This window comes from Ambystoma mexicanum, chromosome 4q (genome assembly GCF_040938575.1).
Source record: "Ambystoma mexicanum isolate Mex_15411 chromosome 4q, UKY_AmexF1_1, whole genome shotgun sequence".
NCBI lineage: Eukaryota > Metazoa > Chordata > Amphibia > Caudata > Ambystomatidae > Ambystoma > Ambystoma mexicanum.
Window position 1 is genome coordinate 1,232,401,878 of NC_090928.1, and position 20,377 is coordinate 1,232,422,254.

At 46.0% G+C, this 20,377-nt stretch overlaps 1 protein-coding gene across 1 annotated transcript in view; it reads left to right on the forward strand.

Annotated features, from left to right (window-relative positions):
- The first annotated feature begins 498 nt into the window (after positions 1-498).
- The window catches only part of LOC138467355 (maestro heat-like repeat-containing protein family member 1), a 96,021-nt gene continuing 76,142 nt past the window's right edge, over positions 499-20,377 (forward strand). The window contains exon 1 of the mRNA XM_069607320.1: positions 499-562. Coding sequence (XP_069463421.1) covers positions 515-562 — 48 coding nt within the window. The 5' untranslated portion in view covers positions 499-514. The remainder of the gene's footprint in view (positions 563-20,377) is intronic.

The window sequence follows — 20,377 nt, forward strand, 5'->3', positions numbered from 1 at the left end:
ACATTGCAAGAGGTTCGCGCTGGGGGTTTGAGTTCTGTGAACCTGGTACTTGCCATGGCACTGTGGATTATGCTTCCATCGCCATGTCAGTTGTAGGGGCACTTTCCTGGTTGACATGGTGTCACATACTCCCTCTTTTCGCAATTATACACATCTCCACAGGGTGCAGAGGGTATTTTCCAGGCACTGCACTGAGGATTTTGGTAATCTCTTTAAAGTTAACCTGCTCAATATCAATAAAAATGGAGCACACTGTCAAGGCTCTTTTAGTCTTAATGGGTACCTATTGGGATAACTTTTTTTTATTTTTTCCTAAATTTCCAATCATTAGATTTACATCCTTTATAGTCTCTGTGGATGAATGGACCATCTTGGTATGTTCCGTTGCAGTGTCTGTACAGCTGTGCCCACCTATGTGAATTTTAACATGATTGACCTCTTATGCATTGCTCTTCTGCACCCTTGAGTGTCCTATCTCCTGCCTTCTCTTTCAGTGGGTGTAATAAGGAACAAGATGGTGGTCAAGTTGGTTAAGCTGTCCCTGCGTAGCAACATTCCTACGGTAAGGAGGACCAGAAGCTTGTCTTGTCTTATTGGTGAATGTGCTAAATGGTTTGGGCTTATAGTGATGTGTCCAGTATCAGCATGCTGCATTTAAGGAAAGCTTTGACGACTCATTTATTTCAGAAACCTCGCAGATATGCCAATATTATTTTATCAAATAACTTTTGGCTCAGTAGGTTTGGTGCAACAACTTTCAGTTTAGGATCCTATCAGGACCCTATAATATTCATGTAGAAATAATAGAATTCTAAAGAATTCCTTTTTAGTTATGTTTTCGAGTGTTGTAACTATGTTTGCAGAGTAATCAATGAATTTGGATTTCCCCGCTTACATTAAAGACGTTTCTGTTCTGAGAAGAAACTAACATGCACAACCATTCTGGAATTTCTTTTTTTTTATTTTTTAATAATTCTGTTTATTACGTTTTAGTAACACAACAACAAAACAGACATGAATCAAAGGCATACATCAGATCATGGTAGTAAGGCAGTTTTCAAAAAAGCAAAAGGAACCCAGTCGGGCCGGGAGCCATCAGGCATTTGTGGGATAAGGCAGGTAACCAATGTTAACAACAGTACATTTCTATTTTCAACGGCACATTTCAGTTAGCGTCCAGCCATTTACCCCATATTTTTCTGAATTTGCGGGGGCAACCCCGTGCATTATAAATCCGGCGCTCCGAGGCTGCGCATCTGTCCAGCTCATTGCTCCAGCGGTTCACAGATAGAGGGTCGGCAGAGCCCCAGCTAGTCGCGATCAATCTTTTGCCTGCCCCAAATGCCAGTGCCAGAAATATTTTTTCATATTTCGAGAGATCCACTTCACCTTGGATTCCCAACAGTATCATTTTGGGATCCCTGGGGATCGGTGTCGCCAGGGTGGCTGCGATCTTGTTGATACAGTTCTCCCAGAAGACCTGTAAGACTCGGCAGTCCCATAACATATGGTAAAAAGTGGCAGGTTCTGTTTTGCACCTGAGGCATGTCCCGTCTTCCAGTCCCCCCCATCTGGCCATGGCAGTGCGTGAATAGTATGTGCGGTGGAGGATCCTCAGTTGTATAAGCCTGAGTTTGGAGTCTATACCTATTTCTCTAGCGGACATCAATGCCTCTACCCAGTCCTCTGTTTCCATTTGACCTATCATTCTGGAATTTCTAAGAGGCAAGCAGTAAGGCTAGTTCTAATGAATTCCTTCCTCCCACAGATTTCTCATCTACCGTCAGCTCCAGCTGTCTTCTGAAATTCTTTTGCTACTAGGGGGCTCATGTGTCCATGTCAACAACGCCCGACACCGGTGCGTGCCCCATGCCGAACATGACATCAAGGCATGTATATATGGAGCCACCATGCCCATGATCTCAGTTCCTACGTTCCATGCACTCAGTAGACTTCTGGAACACGGCCTAGATGGTTGTAGCTTGCTGGGACATAGCTAATGGCAGATGTCTATGTCGGACCCACCCAGGGTGTGTTTATATTGCCTTGTGGAGGACCATTCCTGCCAAGCAATGCATTCTAAGGCCCCCAGAGAGCATGCTGCTAAATCCTTTACATATGGTGGAAAGCAAACACCTTCCAAGTACCATGGTCGTATCCGAGGAAAATGGTGGTTGAATAAATGGAGCCCTCCCAGTTCATGAAGAACAAGCAGAAGAAGGAAGGTAGGGATCTCCCAGTGACTCTTCCAGACATTACTCTTCTTTGTCTTCAAGGAATCCGCGTCATCACTCGTGCTCCAGAGATACCTCACTGGATTCGCCACCTACACCTAAGGTACCATTCCCCACTAAGTCTTTTACTCTGGAGGAGTGGTCGACTTTCCGCCAGCAGATACCTTTACATCGGCTCCTTCCTTCTCAGTACTGTTGGCGCTGTCGGGGTTGGGGCATCATTAGAATATGCCCCTCCTTTGAGGGGGCATTCTATGGTCACTGAAATCTTTGATCTGTTGGGGAGATCCGTGAGGTAGGAGAGAATCTTTGAGCTTCACTCAAGACCTCCAAGAGTAGTGGCTTGGGCATTTCTCATGAGCTGTATAGTCTTCCAGCATCTTTGTCTAGCAAACCCCACTGTTTTTTTCAAAGGACTTTTGCCAGAGACTTTATGGTTGTCCACACGTACTAAGCCAGAAGTGCAGTATGACCTGATGGACATTTTGGATGAGGGCCATCTACGAGAGACCCTCTTTGTCTTTAGTCCAGTTGGAACGACACCTATTTTGTTATCCTTGGAGAGGCTGTCGTTGGTCCCTGCGGCGGATCCGACCTTGCTAAGAAGCATTGTGTGCCCATCTCAGATCCCAGTTTTCTCTCATCACACCACTCACCAGAGACCTAGGTGTTGCAGCCCATGATAGCAGGCTGAAGACTACATCCTTCCCCTCCCTGCCACCTGACAAGGAGAGCAAGAGACTGGATGCTATTGGACACAAAGTCTTAATGTCTGGCAGCCTTGCTTTGGGGGCAGTCAATGCCACTTGTGCATTGGCTAAATATACATTTGTTCGGTGCAGTGTGATCTCCAAAGCAGCAGACAACTTGCGTAGTGAAGATATGGAGCATCAACCCTCTTGTTGGATAAGGAAGCCACACGTAAGATCTTGCAGTCCAGCCTGGCACTGCTGGCAAGGTGGCGCATGCAATAAGTACTGTGACTCTTCTTTGTTGGTAGTTCTGGATGAGATCCTTGGGGTTTGCTGCTGACGTCCAGTCCAAACTCGTGGACATGCTGTTTGACAAGAACACTCTATGTAGGACAATGACTGATGAATTTCTGCAGAAATTCCATGCCTCGAAGACCACGGCTAACTCCTTGCGATTGTCCATTTGGTAGCTTCTACCTCAGGTAAGAAACATCATTTTTGGCCCTCCCCTGCTTCCATTGATCATGGAACTGGTCAGACGAACCGGCTCTGCCATACCCCCATGGACGCCCAGTGGCAAGTCACTGTGAATTGGACTTCGTCCATTTGACTCCTGTGGGAGGGAGGTTACCTCAGTTTGTCAAGGAGTGGCATTGCGCAAACTGTAACCCATGGGCCTCACAGGACGTAATTCAAGATGTAACTCAGGGTTACAGTCTCTCATTGCTCATGCAACCACCTTGCCACCCTCCTTACACTGCTTCCTCTCCTCCAGATTCACCCCTGTTGTTCCATTTAATTTCTGGTTCCGAAGAAAGATCTGGTTTCTATCATAGATCTGGGGGTCTTGTTTACCCTGCTGAGAGCCTCCAGACCCTTGAGCTGCAGGACTGGTTGGTGTCCTTGGATTTCGAGGACACCTACTTCCATGCGCCTTTCCATCCCAACCAAAGGAAGTATCGATTGTTTGTGGTTGCCAATGCCCACTGCCAGTTCTTAGTCTTGCCATTGGGTCTTTCCTCAGTGATAAGGGTTTTCACCAAACTGTTGGTGGTGGTTGTACTTTGTCTTAGGAAGGAAATAATCCATGTCTTCCCCTACCTGAATGATTGACTCATTCAAGCCCAACTGAATGCCTGATGGTGGAACATATGTGCTTAATATACAGTCTGTTACATAGTTTGGACTTTTACCTGAACTTTAACAAGTCATATGTCCCACCGCCCCGGTCCCTCTGCTTCATTGGAGTGGTCTTCGACACCAGCTTGTGGAGGACTTTCCCTCCGGGGGTTGGGTTGTGAGCATCCTTAACATGGTATATGTCTTGCATGCTCGGAGGCTGGTCTCAGCCTTCTGGGCCTAATGACCTCCTGCATTTTGGTGGTGCCAGATGCCTAGTTGTGCACACGGTTGCTAAAGTGGCTTCTTCGATGTCAGAGGTCTTCGTTGCAGTGCAACTTGCCAGATCTTTTGTAGGTCTTGGACAGTGCATCTCGAGATCAGTAATTCCCTATTTTTGGGACCCGTGCCCGGTACCCGGTTTGGGGGTAGCCATGCCGCTAAGACCAGCATGGCTACCTCCAAACTCGTAATGAGGCCCATTGTGTATAGAATCCCCTTATGTCACTGACACAGTAAGACTGATACCAGCTTTGCTCTGGATGGCTGTCTGGGCCAGGCTACAAGTGGTGGTCAGTGGTTACATGGGTCCTGAAAAGCCAAAATTATATTGCTGGCCTGAAACCTTTTTTAGGATATAATATTGTGATGAACGTTGGATAGTGAAATTCCATCGTTCTGAAATTGAGGAAAGGGCACATTCGTGGGGAGGGGGTTCAGAGGGGTCTGAGCAGTCCCCCCGATCATGTAGATCAAGCAAAGCAAAAATGTAGAAAAAAGAAATTGCCAGTAATGCAGATTTATGTGCATAAACATCATGTGTGGTTTAAACGCCTCTAGATGGCAGTGCAGGATGGCATTTAAGGGATTAGATTTACTTGCTTGGAACGAGTGGAAACTTTTTCCCAGCAAATTTTGAACGGCATTTCTAGGATACAGTGGTTTAAAAACGATGAAATCAGATACTGCATGCATGTTTTATGCATTCCCTGCTAGGTGGGGTGTTATTCCCTGGGGCGGATCCTTAAGGAATGCTTACAGATCTTTGGGCTACGACAGATGGTCACAACATTCGAAATGATGTAAAAGGCATCATCCTTAAGGGCCACTGCTTGTCATTAAAGGACATGGCCAGAGAGTAGGAAAGACTCTGGAAGCCAGCACATCGATTATACTTTGCTTGAAATTCCTGTGCATTATACAAAGGGGACCAGGTTTTGGTAGCACATTCTATGCATTGGGGCATGCCTGAAAGTAATACACTAGCAGGTTACTGTGACCAGAAACTATACTGCAGGCCATTCTATTTTCTCTCATTGTTTCTGAAATTAGGAAACAATAGTTCACTCCTTTTTACAAAAACTTAAATGTACACAGTAAAGATGATGGGCGAACCTTTGACTTGTAATGGTATGGAATGGTAAATTTGGAATGCATTAAGAATACATAAGCACCTGCTTGGTGAAGATGTAATACTGCAATGCAGCCGTACATTTCAACGGATGTGTTTTAATTTAATACATATTATTTCATTTGACTGGAAAGTGCAAGTTGGCAGGGTATTCATTCTTTGGATAAGGAATGAAGAAAGGAGATTGTTTCATTGCAGTTTTCTTTACTGTGATAATTTCTTTAAGCATGATTTGATAGTGATTCTGCCACTGTGTTTTATTGCATGCTTTTTTGGTACATAATGTCTTTTTTCAAAGCGCACTCAATCATTCATTCATTCATTCATTCATTCATTCTCCTTCTCTGGGTCTGGTCTCAGCCACTGAGCTATAGCTCTCAGCAGGCTCCTAGCTTTGACACATACTCTCAGCGAGTTCCTTTCGGTACACCCCTCTCTTCTCGGCTCTTTCTTGGGTTTAACCCAGTCTGTGTTCTAGAATACCTCCCTTTATCCTTAAGCCCAGGACCCTCATTTTCAGAGCTCCGCGCTGTATGAATTCCTCTTCTGAGGAGGGGGAGAAAGAACTGGACGGCCTATGACTATGACGTGTTTGATTAGACACAGGGTGCTTATTATTATGGTCATAGCTACCCACACCTTGCCCTTGCCATCATGCCCAGATAACCTCTGGTAACTCTGTAGCTCAGATGATCCGACAAGCTGTTTCTGATGGCCTGTAGCTGGTGGAAGCCTTTTAGGCTCACTGCAAGAATTGAGAGTGCAGTGACCTACTCAAACAAGGTCCATCCTCCTTCAATTCAATCACAAGAGCCTTCATACATCATACAAGGGGTCGCTTCACAGGCCCGTAAAGACCTGCCTCTTCTACCCCACCCCCTGGTCATATGCCATTCTTCTTGGCGTGACCCAAAGTCACTTCAAGATGGAGGGCATACACCTGCTCAGTGACATTTTGTAGAAGGACAATTTGATGGTGTGTCTGGAAGGCCGTCTACCTAATGGTGCCTACATTTCATGAACATAGGCTTTTTCTACAATTCATATGAGAAAAGAATGTTTGAGAGATAGTAAGCCTACAAACACTGTGTTGCTTCAGGAAGCTGATGAGATGTGTGCCTATGGCCTTCAGAGCTCAAAACATGCAACTTATTATTTTTCCGACAACATTATTCAAGTCGCAAGAGAACATATCAGCGCTTCTACAAAGTCAAGCTCCATGATCAATTGCGTGAATTCATACTTGATCTCCTCCAAATAATGCAATGTGTTCGCTACCAAGTAGACCTGACTGCAGCTTCCTTGCATCTCAAAAGCAGGAATGTTCACAAGGTAAAGGGGGGTTTCACATCTTGATAAGCAGTCAGATAAGCAATATCTCCAGAGCCCTGCAGAGAATGGATATATACAACACGTCCACTAGATTCTGTCGCACAATGACTTGGTCCCTCTAGATCAGGAAACGAGGATGGAACCACACTGCTCACTTGACCAGATTGGAGTTTTGGAAGGTTCAGGCTATTTCTGTCTCTGAATCTAGTGAGACAGATAAGAGTAAGTTAGGCTAGGGCGCTCAATGAGGTGAGGCTTTTATGGTCAGCAAAGGGTTCACGTCCAAGCTAGCCTTCTGTATCATTTGTCTAGAATTCCTTGTGGGATTGCTTATGATCTGCAGGGATAGAGTGAATGACTGCATTCTTCTCAAAATGGTCAGTGAAATGAAATGAAATGATATTTTATTTATATTGCTATGACACTCACCTGTGTCTCTGCATGAGCGATGGACGAGCCTCCCTTGACCCAGAGTCTTCACTTCCCCTGTTTCACCCGGAGGAATACCTTGATCTTTAGTATGGTGTGCACTCCATCCTGCATTTGCAGGGGCGCGATTCACTCATGTGATTGCTGCCAATGTCTGTAGGCTGAGTTCAGATGCCAAACGCTGTTTTATGCCTTCACAGCGAGGCCGAGAGTTCAAGGCGCCAATTTCTTCACTGGCTAGAAAGTCCTTCCCACAAGTGAACGTTGCTCAGAGAATGTTGAGTGTCCAAAATTGTCCGTATTGTCTTTGTTTGCTGGTATTTTTGTGGGTGAGTATCGCTGTGTGTAGAAGCTAGCTGCTGGTAGGTTTGCGCAGCGCCTTCAATTTCAAGCGCGCCTGGTAATATCTCTCCCTTTCCCTTGCAGGAGAAATTATGTGGTATTAGCGCCTCGAGTCCGGGTTCAGCGCTACTGGAGACTTGGTGGTTAGGTAAGTTTGCACGGAGGCTTTTGGTAAGTATCACAGCGTAGAGAGAGAGCGCAGTGAAATAAGTGTCCGCGTAATTGTAGCGAGCGCAATGAATAATGTGTCTTCTTTCTTAAAGAGGTTTGTGCTCTCGTGCAACTAACCTGGATTCCAGCGTCACGGGAAGATTCGGTGAGTATGCGCAGCGTTAGTGATGTGCGCGTGTTAACACTGTTCTTCTTTGTTATTACAGGTGCCGGTGTAGAAGTCCCCTTTTGACTGGAGATAGCTGTGGCGTGGAATAGGAACCAGGTAATCTGAAGCTGAATGATCCGGAGCGGGTAAGCAGAAGGAGGGTGATCCGGAACAGGTAAGCAGAAACAGGATGATCCGGAGCAGGTAAGCAGAAGCAGGATGATCCGGAGCAGATAAGCAGAAACAGGATGATCCGGAGCAGGTAAGCAGATGCTGGCTGATCCAGAGCACGGCAAGTGTGTTGCTGATCCAGCTCACAGTAAGCAACACGAAGCACTGGAAGAATCTTGGGTGTGGCTTATATAGCCAGCCACACCCAAACACTAGAGAGCTCATGAGTTATCATGCACTTCCTGTTTGGCAACAGGAAGTGGTAACCAGGAAGTTACTACAAACACTAGGAAGGAATGAAAGGAGGGATTTCTTATGGGTTCTTTGTGTGCCTATGCCAGGCCTGCCAAGCCTCCACCCAGCTTGCCCCAACTACCTGCCTGATACCCATGACAGTCTTCCCCCTCAAGACCCCTCCCAATGGTGTGTATGAGGGCTTTGGTGTCTCAGGATGGTCCTGATGGAATTTCCGCATCAATCGGGGAGCATGCACCTGCGTGCTGGGTTCCCATGATCTTTCCTGGGGTCCGTACCCCTTCCAGTCAATCAAATAATACAGGGTCTTTCGTACTTGTTTGGAATCTAATATGTTCTTTACTTCATATTCTGGTGCTTCTTCACCCACTTGTATGGGTGCGAGAGGTGTGGAAGTTCTGGTTCTTGAGTGTGCTGGTTTTAATAGTGACACGTGAAATACGGGATGTATACCCATATGTTGTGGTAACGCTAGTCTCATGGCTGCTGGATTAATTACTTTTTCTATTGTATACAGGCCGATGTATCTAGGCTGACATTTATTGGGACCCTTTAAAGCAATGTGTCTAGTTGCCAGCCAGACCGAGGCTCCCACTTGATAATCTGGGGCTTTTCGTCGATGGCGAACAGCGTTTCTTTTCTGTGTTTCTTTGGCTTGCTGTAGGTTCCTTCTGGCTTCTCTGGCTGCTTTCATGATGCTGGCATGTAGATACTTTACTGCGGGCATTTCAATCTTTTCTGGCGAATCGTAGACCGACGTTCTGGGGTTTCGCCATATATAGTAAAGAAGGGTGTTGCTTGGGTTTATGAATGTGTTGAGTTGTTGTAGGCATACTCTGCCATCCATAGAATTTCTGTCCGGCTTTGGCTTGTTTGGTGTAATAGACAGCGCAAATACTGTTCCATGGTCTGGTTTGTGCGCTCGGTTTGGCCATCTGTTTGAGGGTGGTGACTAGAAGACAGATGGACTTCTACTCTTGTCAGGGCACAACATTTTTTCCAAAAACGAGATACAAATTGGCTGCCTCTGTCAGAAATGATTACGGTAGGGAATCCATGTAACTTGACGATTCGGTCTAGAAAAACCTGCGCCAGGGTCTGAGCTGAGGTAATACATTTTAGAGCTATGAAATGGGCCATTTTGGAGAAGAGGTCCACTACTACGAGGATGGTATTATAACCTGAGTTAGGAGGTAGATCAGTGACAAAGTCCATTGATACTGTGTGCCAGGGTGCTGGCGGAATGGTGATTGGCTGAAGGAGGCGGGCTGGTTTTTGCCTGGATGTTTTGTATTGTGCACACACCTCACAGGTGCCTATGTAGGTGGCAATATCTTCTCGCCAAGTTGGCCACCAATAAGATTTTATTACTTTCTTCATGGTTTTGGCTATACCCAGATGGGCTTCTAACAGCGAATCGTGGTACTCTGATATGATTGCTTGTTGCAGATCCTTAGTTGGAACGTAGAGGCGTTTTTGATAGTATGGTAGTTTCTCTTGAATGGTGAACTGATCTCCCTTTGTGTCCCAAGCCAGTAGGTCTTGTTCAGACATATTTTCTTTTATTGTTTCCTGCAGAGTATTTAACGGAGATGGGCCGATGTAGAGGCCAAAAATGTTATGGCTGGGTATGATCTCCACTGGGTTAGGGGCATTGTAGACTTCCTCTCCTGTGCCAATGCGGGATAATGCATCCGCTTTCCCGTTCTTAACTCTGGGGCGGTTGGTGATTACAAAGTGGTATTCCATTAAGGATAGGGCCCAACGGAGCTGCCTAGAAGACTGAGCTTTTGCTGAGTGTAAGTATTGCAAGTTCCGATGATCTGTTATTATTGTGATGGTGTGTTTTGCTCCTAGTAAGTAATATCGCCATTCACACAGTGCGCTTTTGATTGCTAGGAGTTCTTTCTCAGAAATTGCATAGTTTAATTCTGCTGGGGAAAATTTCCTTGACCAAAAGGCAATGGGATGAAGGCATCCGGTTTCAGGATTTTGTTGAGACAATACAGCCCCCATGGCAATGCTTGAAGCGTCAGTTTCCATGATGTACGCTAAATTGAGCTGTGGGTGTTGCAGAATTGGGGCTGAGGTGAATTTTTCCTTGAGAGCTCGGAAAGCTTCTTCCGCCGCTGGTGTCCATTCGAACTTTCTGTGTTTGCGCAGCAAGGATGTTATTAGATGTACAATATGTGAGAATCCTGGTACAAAGCGTAGATAAAAGTTTGCAAACCCTAGGAAACTCTGTACTCCCTTTACAGACGTGGGTGAGGACCAAGTGAGGATTGCCTCCACTTTTCTATTGTCCATCTTGATCCCCTGCGATGTCAGTACATATCCCAGAAACTCCACCTCAGTGACATGGAAGGAGCATTTTTCTAGCTTTGCGTACAGTTGGTTTTGACGCAGTTTGCAGAGTACAGCTCGCACGTGGGTTACGTGCTCTTGGGGAGTGGTGGAGTAGATTAGAATGTCATCGATATAGACAACTGCGCAGACATTGAGGCGTTCCGGTAACACATCATTCATAAAATGCTTGAAAGCAGCTGTGGCATTGCAAAGCCCAAAGGGCATGACCTGGTATTCGTACAAGCCATAGCGGGTACGGAACGCAGTCTTCCTCTCGTCCCCTTTCTTCATGCATACCAGGTGATATGCGCCGCGTAAATCTAGCTTGGTGAAAATCTTTGCTTGTCTCACCTGGTCTTTGAGTACTGGTATCAGAGGTAACGGGTACTTATTTTTTATGGTGACTTGATTTAGGGCCCGGTAATCAATACATGTTCTTAAGTCCCCCTCTTTCTCCGATACGAAGAAGAGTGGGGAGGCGGCTGGTGACTTAGATGGTCTAATGAAGCCATTGGCCAGGTATTGATCCAAGTAGGTCCGTACATGAGTGTTTTCTTCCTCGGTTAATGCATACATGCGGCTGCACGGTACTTGTGCCCCTGGTTGCAGATCGATCTGGCAGTCGTAAACTCAATGTGGTGGTAGTGTATTAGCTTGCTCCTTCGCGAACACATCCTGGAACTATTGGTATTCCTCTGGTAAAGTGCCCACCAAGCCTAAACCTGCTATATTTTCCTGTGAAGCTAACAATGGGCTTCCTTTGATCCCTCTGATGTCGTAACAAGAGGCGCATTCTGTGGAAAAGAGTAAGGTTCGAGCTCGCCAATCTATCTTTGGGTCGTGCATCTCTAGCCACAGTATCCCAAGAATCAGCTGGAATTGGGGTGCAGCGATAAGGTTGAATCTAATACTTTCTCTGTGGCCATCTTGGCAAATTAATGTGATGGTGGAAGTACGCTGTGTTACTGGGCCCGAAAGGAGTTGTGTGCCATCCACAGCTGTCACGCTTTCTGCGGTGTCCTTGCGGTGGAATGTTAATCCCAAGGTCTTTGCAGTGTTTATGTCCAGGTAGTTCCCAATAGCCCCGCTGTCTATGAAAGCCTTGAGGGCATGCATTCGGGTGGGCTGTGAAGGGTCTACCAAAACCACAGGAATACTGAAATGTGAGATCTGAGTGCTCCGTTCCTGGGTCGACAGACCGACCTCTACATCTGCCGGGCGTTGGAGTTTTCCGTTACTGCACCTGTGTCTTCCCCTGTGTTATCTAGTACCCCCATTGTCTTCCGCGGGGGTTTAATCATGCAGTTCCGGAGGAAGTGACCAGATTGGCCGCAATATAAGCAAAGTTTTTCCTGCCGCCTCCGTTCTCTCTCTGCCTTGGTAAGTGGTCCCCTGAGAACACCCAATTGCATGGGCTCTGAGGCCTGTCGATGGGACGCTTCCTTTGGTCGGACATACACTGGTCTATGCTCTGATCTGGTTCGGTCGGCCTTGCAATCCTGTAACCGGTGGTCTATTTGCATATTTAGGTCGATGTATTCACTGCAATCTTCAGGAGGATTAACTACTTGCGCCAAGTCATGGTTTAATTCTCCTCTCAGTCCTCGATAAAATAACGTTATTCGTTTCTCCTCTGGCCAACCTGATTCAGCTATTAAGCAATTGAATGTGGCGACATATGAGATAAGATCCTGACCACCCTGTCGCAGAGAGAGTAGCTCATCATCCAGGGCCTAACCTCGAGTCCGATGGGCAAATAGTTTTCCAGTTCACGCTGAAAACCTGGGTAATTTCTCAGTAAAGGGTCGTCCCTAAGCACTAACGGGACAGACCAGTCCGCCGCGTTCCCTCCTAAATAGGAGAGGACAAAAGCTACTTTAGCTTGGTCGTTCAGAAAGGTGTCTGGTTTGCATATGAAATGTAGCCAGCATTGATTCATGAACGCTCCAAATTTCTTGGGATCCCCAGAGAAGCGTTTCGGGGGTGCTAAAGGGATGTTGCCTGGAAGCAATACCAGAACGGGTGTGGCTACAGGTGCCATGGAAGGCTGCCCCTGTGGAACTCCACCTGGTAGGGGTGCTAGACAAGCTTGGGCCTGTAGGAGCTGTCTTGCCAAATCGTCTGTTTTATCCCTGTTGACTACCAGTTCACGCCTTAAGGCATTTGTCTCTGAGCGGGCTGCATGCACCTTGGCCCGTAGTTCACCTAACAATAGGGAAAGCTGGTCTACCTCGGAGGTTTCCATTGCTCGGGCAGAGGTGTTGAGGATGCTTCGTGTTCCGTCACACTCACCTGTGTCTCTGCAGGAGCGATGGACGAGCCTCCCTTGACCCTGAGTCTTCACTTCCCCTGTTTCACCAAGAGGAATACCTTGATCTTTAGTAGGGTGTGCACTCCATCCTGCATTTTCAGGGCGTGATTCACTCATGTGATTGGTGCCAATGTCTGTAGGCTGAGTTCAGATGCCAAACGCTGTTTTATGCCTTCACAGCGAGGCCAAGAGTTCAAGGCGTCAGTTTCTTCACTGGCTAGAAAGTCCTTCCCACAAGTGAACGTTGCACAGAGAATGTTGAGTGTCCAAAATTGTCTGTATTGTCTTTGTTTTCCAGTACTTTTGAGGTTGAGTAGGGATGCGTGTAGAAGCTAGCTGCTGGTAGGTTTGCGCAGCGCCTTCAATTCTAGCGCGCCTGGTAATGTCTCTCCCTTTCCTTTGCAGGAGAAATTATGTGGTGTTAGCACCTCGAGTCCGGGTTCAGCGCTACTGGAGACTTGGTGGTTAGGTAAGTTTGCACGGAGGCTTTTGGTAAGTATCACCGCGTAGAGAGAGAGAGAGAGAGAGCGCAGTGAAATAAGTGTCCGCGTAATTGGAGCGAGCGCAATGAATAATGTGTCTTCTTTCTTACAGGGGTTTGTGCACTTGTGCAACTAACCTGGATTCCAGCGTCGCGGGAAGATTCGGTGAGTATGCGCAGCGTTACTGATGTGCGCGTGTTAACGCTGTTCCTCTTTGTTCTTACAGGTGCCGGTGTAGAAGTCCCCTCTTGACTGGAGATAGCTGCGGCGTGGAGTAAGAACCTGGTAAGTTGAAGCTGAATGATCCGGAGCGGGTAAGCAGAAGTAGGATGATCTGGAGCAGGTAAGCAGAAACAGGATGATCCGGAGCAGGTAAGCAGAAGCAGGATGATCCGGAGCAGGTAAGCAGAAGCAGGATGATCCGGAGCAGGTAAGCAGAAACAGGATGATCCAGAGCAGGTAAGCAGAAACAGGATAATCCGGAGCAGGTAAGCAGAAACAGGATGATCCGGAGCATGTAAGCAGATGCTGGCTGATCCAGAGCATGGCAAGTGTGTTGCTGATCCAGCTCACAGTAAGCAACACGAAGCACTGGAAGAATCTCGGGTGTGGTTTATATAGCCAGCCACACCCAAACACTAGAGAGCTCATGAGGTATCATGCACTTCCTGTTTGGCAACAGGAAGTGGTAACCAGGAAGTTGCTACACACACTGGGTAGGAATTAAACAGGGAATTCTTTATGGGTTCTTTGTGTGCCTATGCCAGGCCTGCCACGCCTCCACCCAGCTTGCCCCAACTACCTGCCTGATACCCATGACAATCGCGCTCGTTCACAAGTGTTTCAGAGCACGACCCGGCAAAAAAGGGAGGGGAACAAGGGAGAGAAAAAACTGAAAAGAACCGCGATCTTACTAGGCCCAGTGACATTTAAGAAAACGCAAGTGCAAGGGAAAGGAAAATGGGGGGAAAGTGAAAGGAGGGGGGGAGTGGAAAGTGCGAAGCAGAGGAGAGAAAACATCAATAAATATTAAATAGAATAAATAATAAATAAGGTTTTAAACCATGGTAGTGCAGCTAGCAAGTGGCAGGTGAAAGTTAGTCAGAGAGGTATATCTGATAAGTGTAGAAGAAACGCGGGAGGGGGACTGTATGGGTACAGATACAGAACCCTAGTGCAGATGGTGGCCTGGAGGTAGTACAGGAGGGTGGCAGGGTGAACAGATACCTGGGCCTGAAAGAACAGAGGGTGGCCAGGTGCACAATGCCATGAGAAGAAACAGATCAACAGGGGAGAAGGGGGGCAAAGGCAGAGGTAAAGAGGAAGGTCTTGAGAAGTTTCCGGAACCAAAGATGTTTTTCTTCAAGTTTCAAGGTGGCCGGGAGGCTGTCCTAAAGGGAGGAACCAGCCGAAGACAGGGATCTACTCCAGCTTGTTTTTTTGCAAAACGACTAACCCTGAGGGAGTTAGAAGTAGAGGAGCGAAGGGCTCGAGAGGGGAGGTACTTTTGGAGGTATAATGGAAGGTATTTTGGACTCAGGCCCCAGAAAGCCTTGTGGACAATGCAGAGGGTTTTAAATTTAATCCTTGCATCCACTGGGAGCCAATGAAGGGATTTCAAGGCTGGAGAGATACGATCCCAGGGCTTGAGGCAAAGGACAAGTCTCGCAGTCCTGTTCTGGGTTAGTTGTAGAGGGCGGAGAGTGGAGGCAGGTAGATTTAGGAAGAGGCTGTTACAGTTATCCAGTTTGGAAAGAAACAGAGCTTGGGAGACAGTGAGCTTTTGAGGGAAGGAGAGGAAAGGTAGAGTACCTCTAAGGAGGTGAAATAAAAAGTTAGATTTTTTGGAGACATCAGAGATGTGTGTGGAGAAGGAAAGTGCAGAGTCAAAGATAACCCCAAGGTTCTTAGCCGCACAGGTGGGGGTGGGAGGAGGGCCAAGGGAGGCCGGCCAGAGAGTGAGAGGAAAGGATGGAGATGGTGTACCAATAAGGAGGATCTCAGTCTTGTTGGCATTTAAACATAGATCATTGGCGGCACACCAATTTTGAATGGCTATTAGGCAGTCGGGGATGAGGGAAGGAGAGGCGGAGGCTGAAGGAAGCCTGAAAATGAGTTGGGTGCCGTCAGCATAGCACTGGAAAGTTGAGCAGAACATTGAGATGCAGTAAGCAAGAGTTGCCAGGTATTGGTTGAAAAGCCAGGGCGAGAGGATAGACCCTTGGGGAACACCACATGTGGAGAGGTGCAAACACCAACCACCAGAGTCGAACAAGGTTGAGACTGTTGGCAGAGTTGGTACTATTGCCTGCAATGCCACTTAGCAGTCACCAAACCATACCTACCGTTGCTCTCCAATCAGTGTATTGGTGAATTGGCATTCATGCTATCTGCTGGACCTGAGCAACCAGAGATTAGACCCTAAGCTATTCAGGATTTTACTGACCACCAGGTGCCCCCTCGATTCAGACTTTTTCACCTCTAGATTCAACATGCAGTTGCCCCACTTTTTTCAACTGTGGGCTCAGATGGCTTCCTCCATCCTTCAGGTTCAGCGACTGAGTATGCATGTCCCCCTTCGTGATAACACAAGTTCTGGCAAAGGTGAGCTGAGAAAAAATGGTACTAATACTAGTGTCCCCCAGATCTGATTTCCAATTTTTCTAGAACTTTCCTTGGATGCTTCTCTTCTAATTCCCCAGGCTAAGAATCTTGTGATTATATCTCATCCAGAGAGCTCCGCCCAATGATGGTGAACCAGACTCTGGATCTGGTGTCCTGGAAGGTTTCAAAGCTCACTGGGCACTAACAGGACTATACTTTCAGCTAAGCCTCTTATCAAAAACTCTAGGGACTCTTCCACATCATGGAGCTGTATGGACCATGTAGCAGAACTGGTGTTTGGAACGAGATATCAATCCCATTTCAGTTCCGGTGGTGAATGTGGTGAAATTCCTTGCAAACTTAATGGATTAGAGTAAAGCATCATGTGCTATTGGAGTGTACGGATCTGCTCTTTCATTGGTTCAAAACCTAACAGGCGGGGGACTGTTGGGGAATGACCCACTGATTACCCGCCTCAATAAGAGCATACGATTTATGAAGCCTCATTGCTCCAAATATTCTTAATTTTGGGAAGTCAATGTAGTCTGCAACAATTTGGTGATTAGGGTGACTACAGTTCTCTTTCCTACAAGGATTGATCTTGGAAACTGGCTATGCTTCTTGGTTTGATATCCTGTGACCGAGGGCCTAACATCAGGGTACTGGAACCGTCATGGCGCATTGCTTTCACCCAAAGGAATGACCTTTTCAGTTTCCCTTTATAGCAAAACCAACCTGACGTCAGTTGAGTACCCCCATTCCCAGGGACCCCTCACCTTTGTGTGGGCTATTGCCGTAAAGAATATGAAAAGATCACGCAGGCTTTCATACTCCGTGGGGCATCTAGGTTTCTGTTAGATTTGAGACAACCGTTTCTACTTGTTCAGTGCCCACAGTTGAGTATTGGATCAGATGGATTATGGAAGAGTAGACTGGCATCGGAAACAGCTGGAGCTGGGGAACACAGAAGACTCTGAATTGCTGTGGGCCACTGCCACGAGGTTCACAGGTGACGAGCATTGCTCGCTGTAACTCCCGATGTGTACCCGTGAACAAGTGGAAGCCGGAGAAAAGAAGGAACCCACCCAGATGAGCAGCTGAGCACTGGTGGGTGTGGAAAAGGGAACACTCGTACCGGGGTGCTCAGGGGCAGAAATTGGACATTTGTAATTACTGATCGAAGTGAAACTTCTAAGAATGGGCTTTGGAGACCGAACAGAAGAATATTGAATAACAAACAAACTGCCAAGTATTTTGTGAAATGCAACAACATTTATTAAATACCGAACTAAAGAGAAGATATGGAAATTATGTGAAAATACAACACGGGTGGAAAGTTGATTATATGCTGTTATGAACACAGTGAAGAATGTTAAGAAGCATTTTTGAACAACGTTAAAGCCTTTCAATGAGCACTTGTGACTTAAGCGAAAAGCAAGTGTGAAAGGCAAGTTGATGAACTTCAATCGACAATGTGAAAGCAAGGTGGTGGAAAAGGATGAACACTTCAGAGTGAATTGAATACAAGTTGTGGCCAAGCCAAAAGACTGCCAAGGAGAATACTACAGCAAATGTTGATTACTGACACAGGTTCCGAGAAGGATTTTGTGATGGCAAAAGGCCAGACAGAATGTCTGAAATACGAATTGTATTAAGCAAAGTCTGAACCAAATGTGAGCACAGCGATATTCAAGGAATAGAAAATATGTGGTGGCAAAACCAGGAGACTGTTAAAGAAAAGTGGCATTGAATGTTGACATTTGATACTGGTTGACAGAGAAGATACACAAGTTGATAACAGGGTATCACGAGTCATTGGTTGCGTGACCTGTAATGGGTGAACAGTGTGGTTCAGCAACTGTGCCTAGACCGAGTGACCCTCTCTTTTTTTGGAACGAACCAAGAGAAACACAAAGGCCAAGGGTTATTGGTTGCGTGACCTCTCATGGGTGGACCGTGTGGTCCGACAAATGCGCCGAGACCAAGCAGCCTCTACTTGAGAAAGAATGAAGGAAAGCCAAGATACAGAAGCTGTGTATTATAATAAGCGCTGAAGTGAAGGGCATCATCTGTATGAACTGTTAAAGAGTCCAAAGGATTACAAAGTTAAACTGGAAATATCATTGAAAGTTAAGAGTCTTAACAGTGTTGAACTTGGGCAAGGGAACCCCGAGATATCTTTGAACTGTGTTGAACCTGGGGAAGGGAACCCTGAGACTGCTTGCAAGTATGTTGAACTTGGGGAAGGGAACCCTGAGACTGCTTGGAACTATTTGGAACTTGGGGAAGAGGAAACTGAAACCAAGCCAGATCTGGAAGAAGCTCAGAACTTTATTTTGAACACTGTTTCTACACATTGTATTTCTTTAGTTGTGTGGCAAGTATATGTTTTGGACAGACCTTTGAATTGAACTTAATGACACGGATTGTCCTTAGTTTCTTTAGGTAGGGCAATCCCACCTTAGCATAGGGCAAGTTAAGCCTTACTCCATCCTGACAATTAAGATAAATAAAACCTTTTTGTTAAGAAACGTGAATCTGTTGTCTGTGTCATGCTTCATGAGGCCTTCACAGCTGTGTGACCTAGAATAGGAGTTATCATTACATGTTAACAGATGAGAGAAGGTGTGATTAGAAGGCCCGGGAGGATACCTCAGGGGCAACGCGTTTGCCTTGGAAGCAAGACAACGCAGAGCAACAAAGGTTTGAATCCTGGTTCCGTGCTTATAGACTGGTCTCCGGTACTAAGCGCATTAGAAAAGATTAATTCATTATTAAAGACACAGATGCTAGTAGTATCCCTTTCTGCATTAATAAATGTACAAATAATCTTTGAATATGTTATCTACTTTGTTATGTTATGCCGGAGGTAGGCATTTGTTCGCCGCCCATTGCCAATTATTGTTTGGTATTTGTAGGCTCGGATCAAAAGGGCACTGGCTGAGGGTGCCTGTTCGTCTTTTACCCTGAATGGAATGGTTGAGTTTGTGACTGGGTTGACACAGGTTGGATGCCTAGTGTTGCGATTCCTCCTGATTGTGTTTTCCTGGTGGAGTTCCTACCCAATGATCTACTGTTGGACTTATTTGGCGTCCCGTCACACCCAAGAAAGAGGATGTACAGTGAACAGGCTGTGAAGTTGGAAGGATGGCCTGAAAGAGACTTATTAGTCAGCACCATGTGTTTGTTAAGTTCAGGTACAAAACCTTCCAGCTGCGGCTTCATATTGTAATTTTGTGGAAGTTTTGCTTTGCTGCCAAAAGTTTTAAGGAAAGAAAATGAAGCATTATATTCCCTTATATTAATAAGTAATGGGAATTCCTATTGTACTTTGTATTTTATTGCTGAGAACACTGGCAGAAGAGCACATTCATGTTGGTCCCAACAGACTAAACAAACACGGGTGAATTATTGTGGCTTTTATATTGTGAGCATGTTTTACAAGCTGCTAGGTTTTGCTATCAAGTACTCATGACATTTGACAGCTCTTGTCATCTTATCTACAGGTACAGTTAACATTCCCTAGGTTATGCCATGATAAGCCCCAGTACTAAAATCGGAAGGGATGTCTTGCCATTACATACTGGGTAATGCCATTCTATGGCCAGGTACTCGTCATAGACAAGTGTTGCCTTCATATGCTCAGAAGTTACTCCCGCCATTGCCAGGTTTTTACCATCAAATGGGACACCAGCGATGGGCTTGGAGTATAGAGCATAGCATACAGATGGCTTCTACAGCACTGGCCTAGCACATTAGTACAACAATGGTTCATACACCACTCTGCAGGTTTAGGTATCATGATCCAGAGTGTCCTAGCATATTAGTACAGTGATGGTTCATATACTACTCTACAGTTTTAGTTATCATGATGCAGAGTGTCCTAGTACATTTTAGTTACCATGATCCAGAGTGTTCTATTACATTAGTAATTGATGGTTCTTATACTACTCTGCAGATGTATACCACACCGCTGAACTAATTACCATGATCCAGAATGTTGTAGCACATTAAAACAGTGAAGGTTCTTATACTACTCTGCAGATTTTGTTACCATGATCCAGAGTGTCCTAGCACATTAGTACAGTGATTGTTCGTATACTACTCATCAGATGATTTAGTTACCATGATCCAGAGTGTTCTATTACATTAGTAATTGATGGTTCTTATACTACTCTGCAGATTTATACCACACCGCTGAACTAATTACCATGATCCAGAATGTTGTAGCACATTAAAACAGTGAAGGTTCTTATACTACTCTGCAGATTTTGTTACCATGATCCAGAGTGTCCTAGCACATTAGTACAGTGATTGTTCGTATACTACT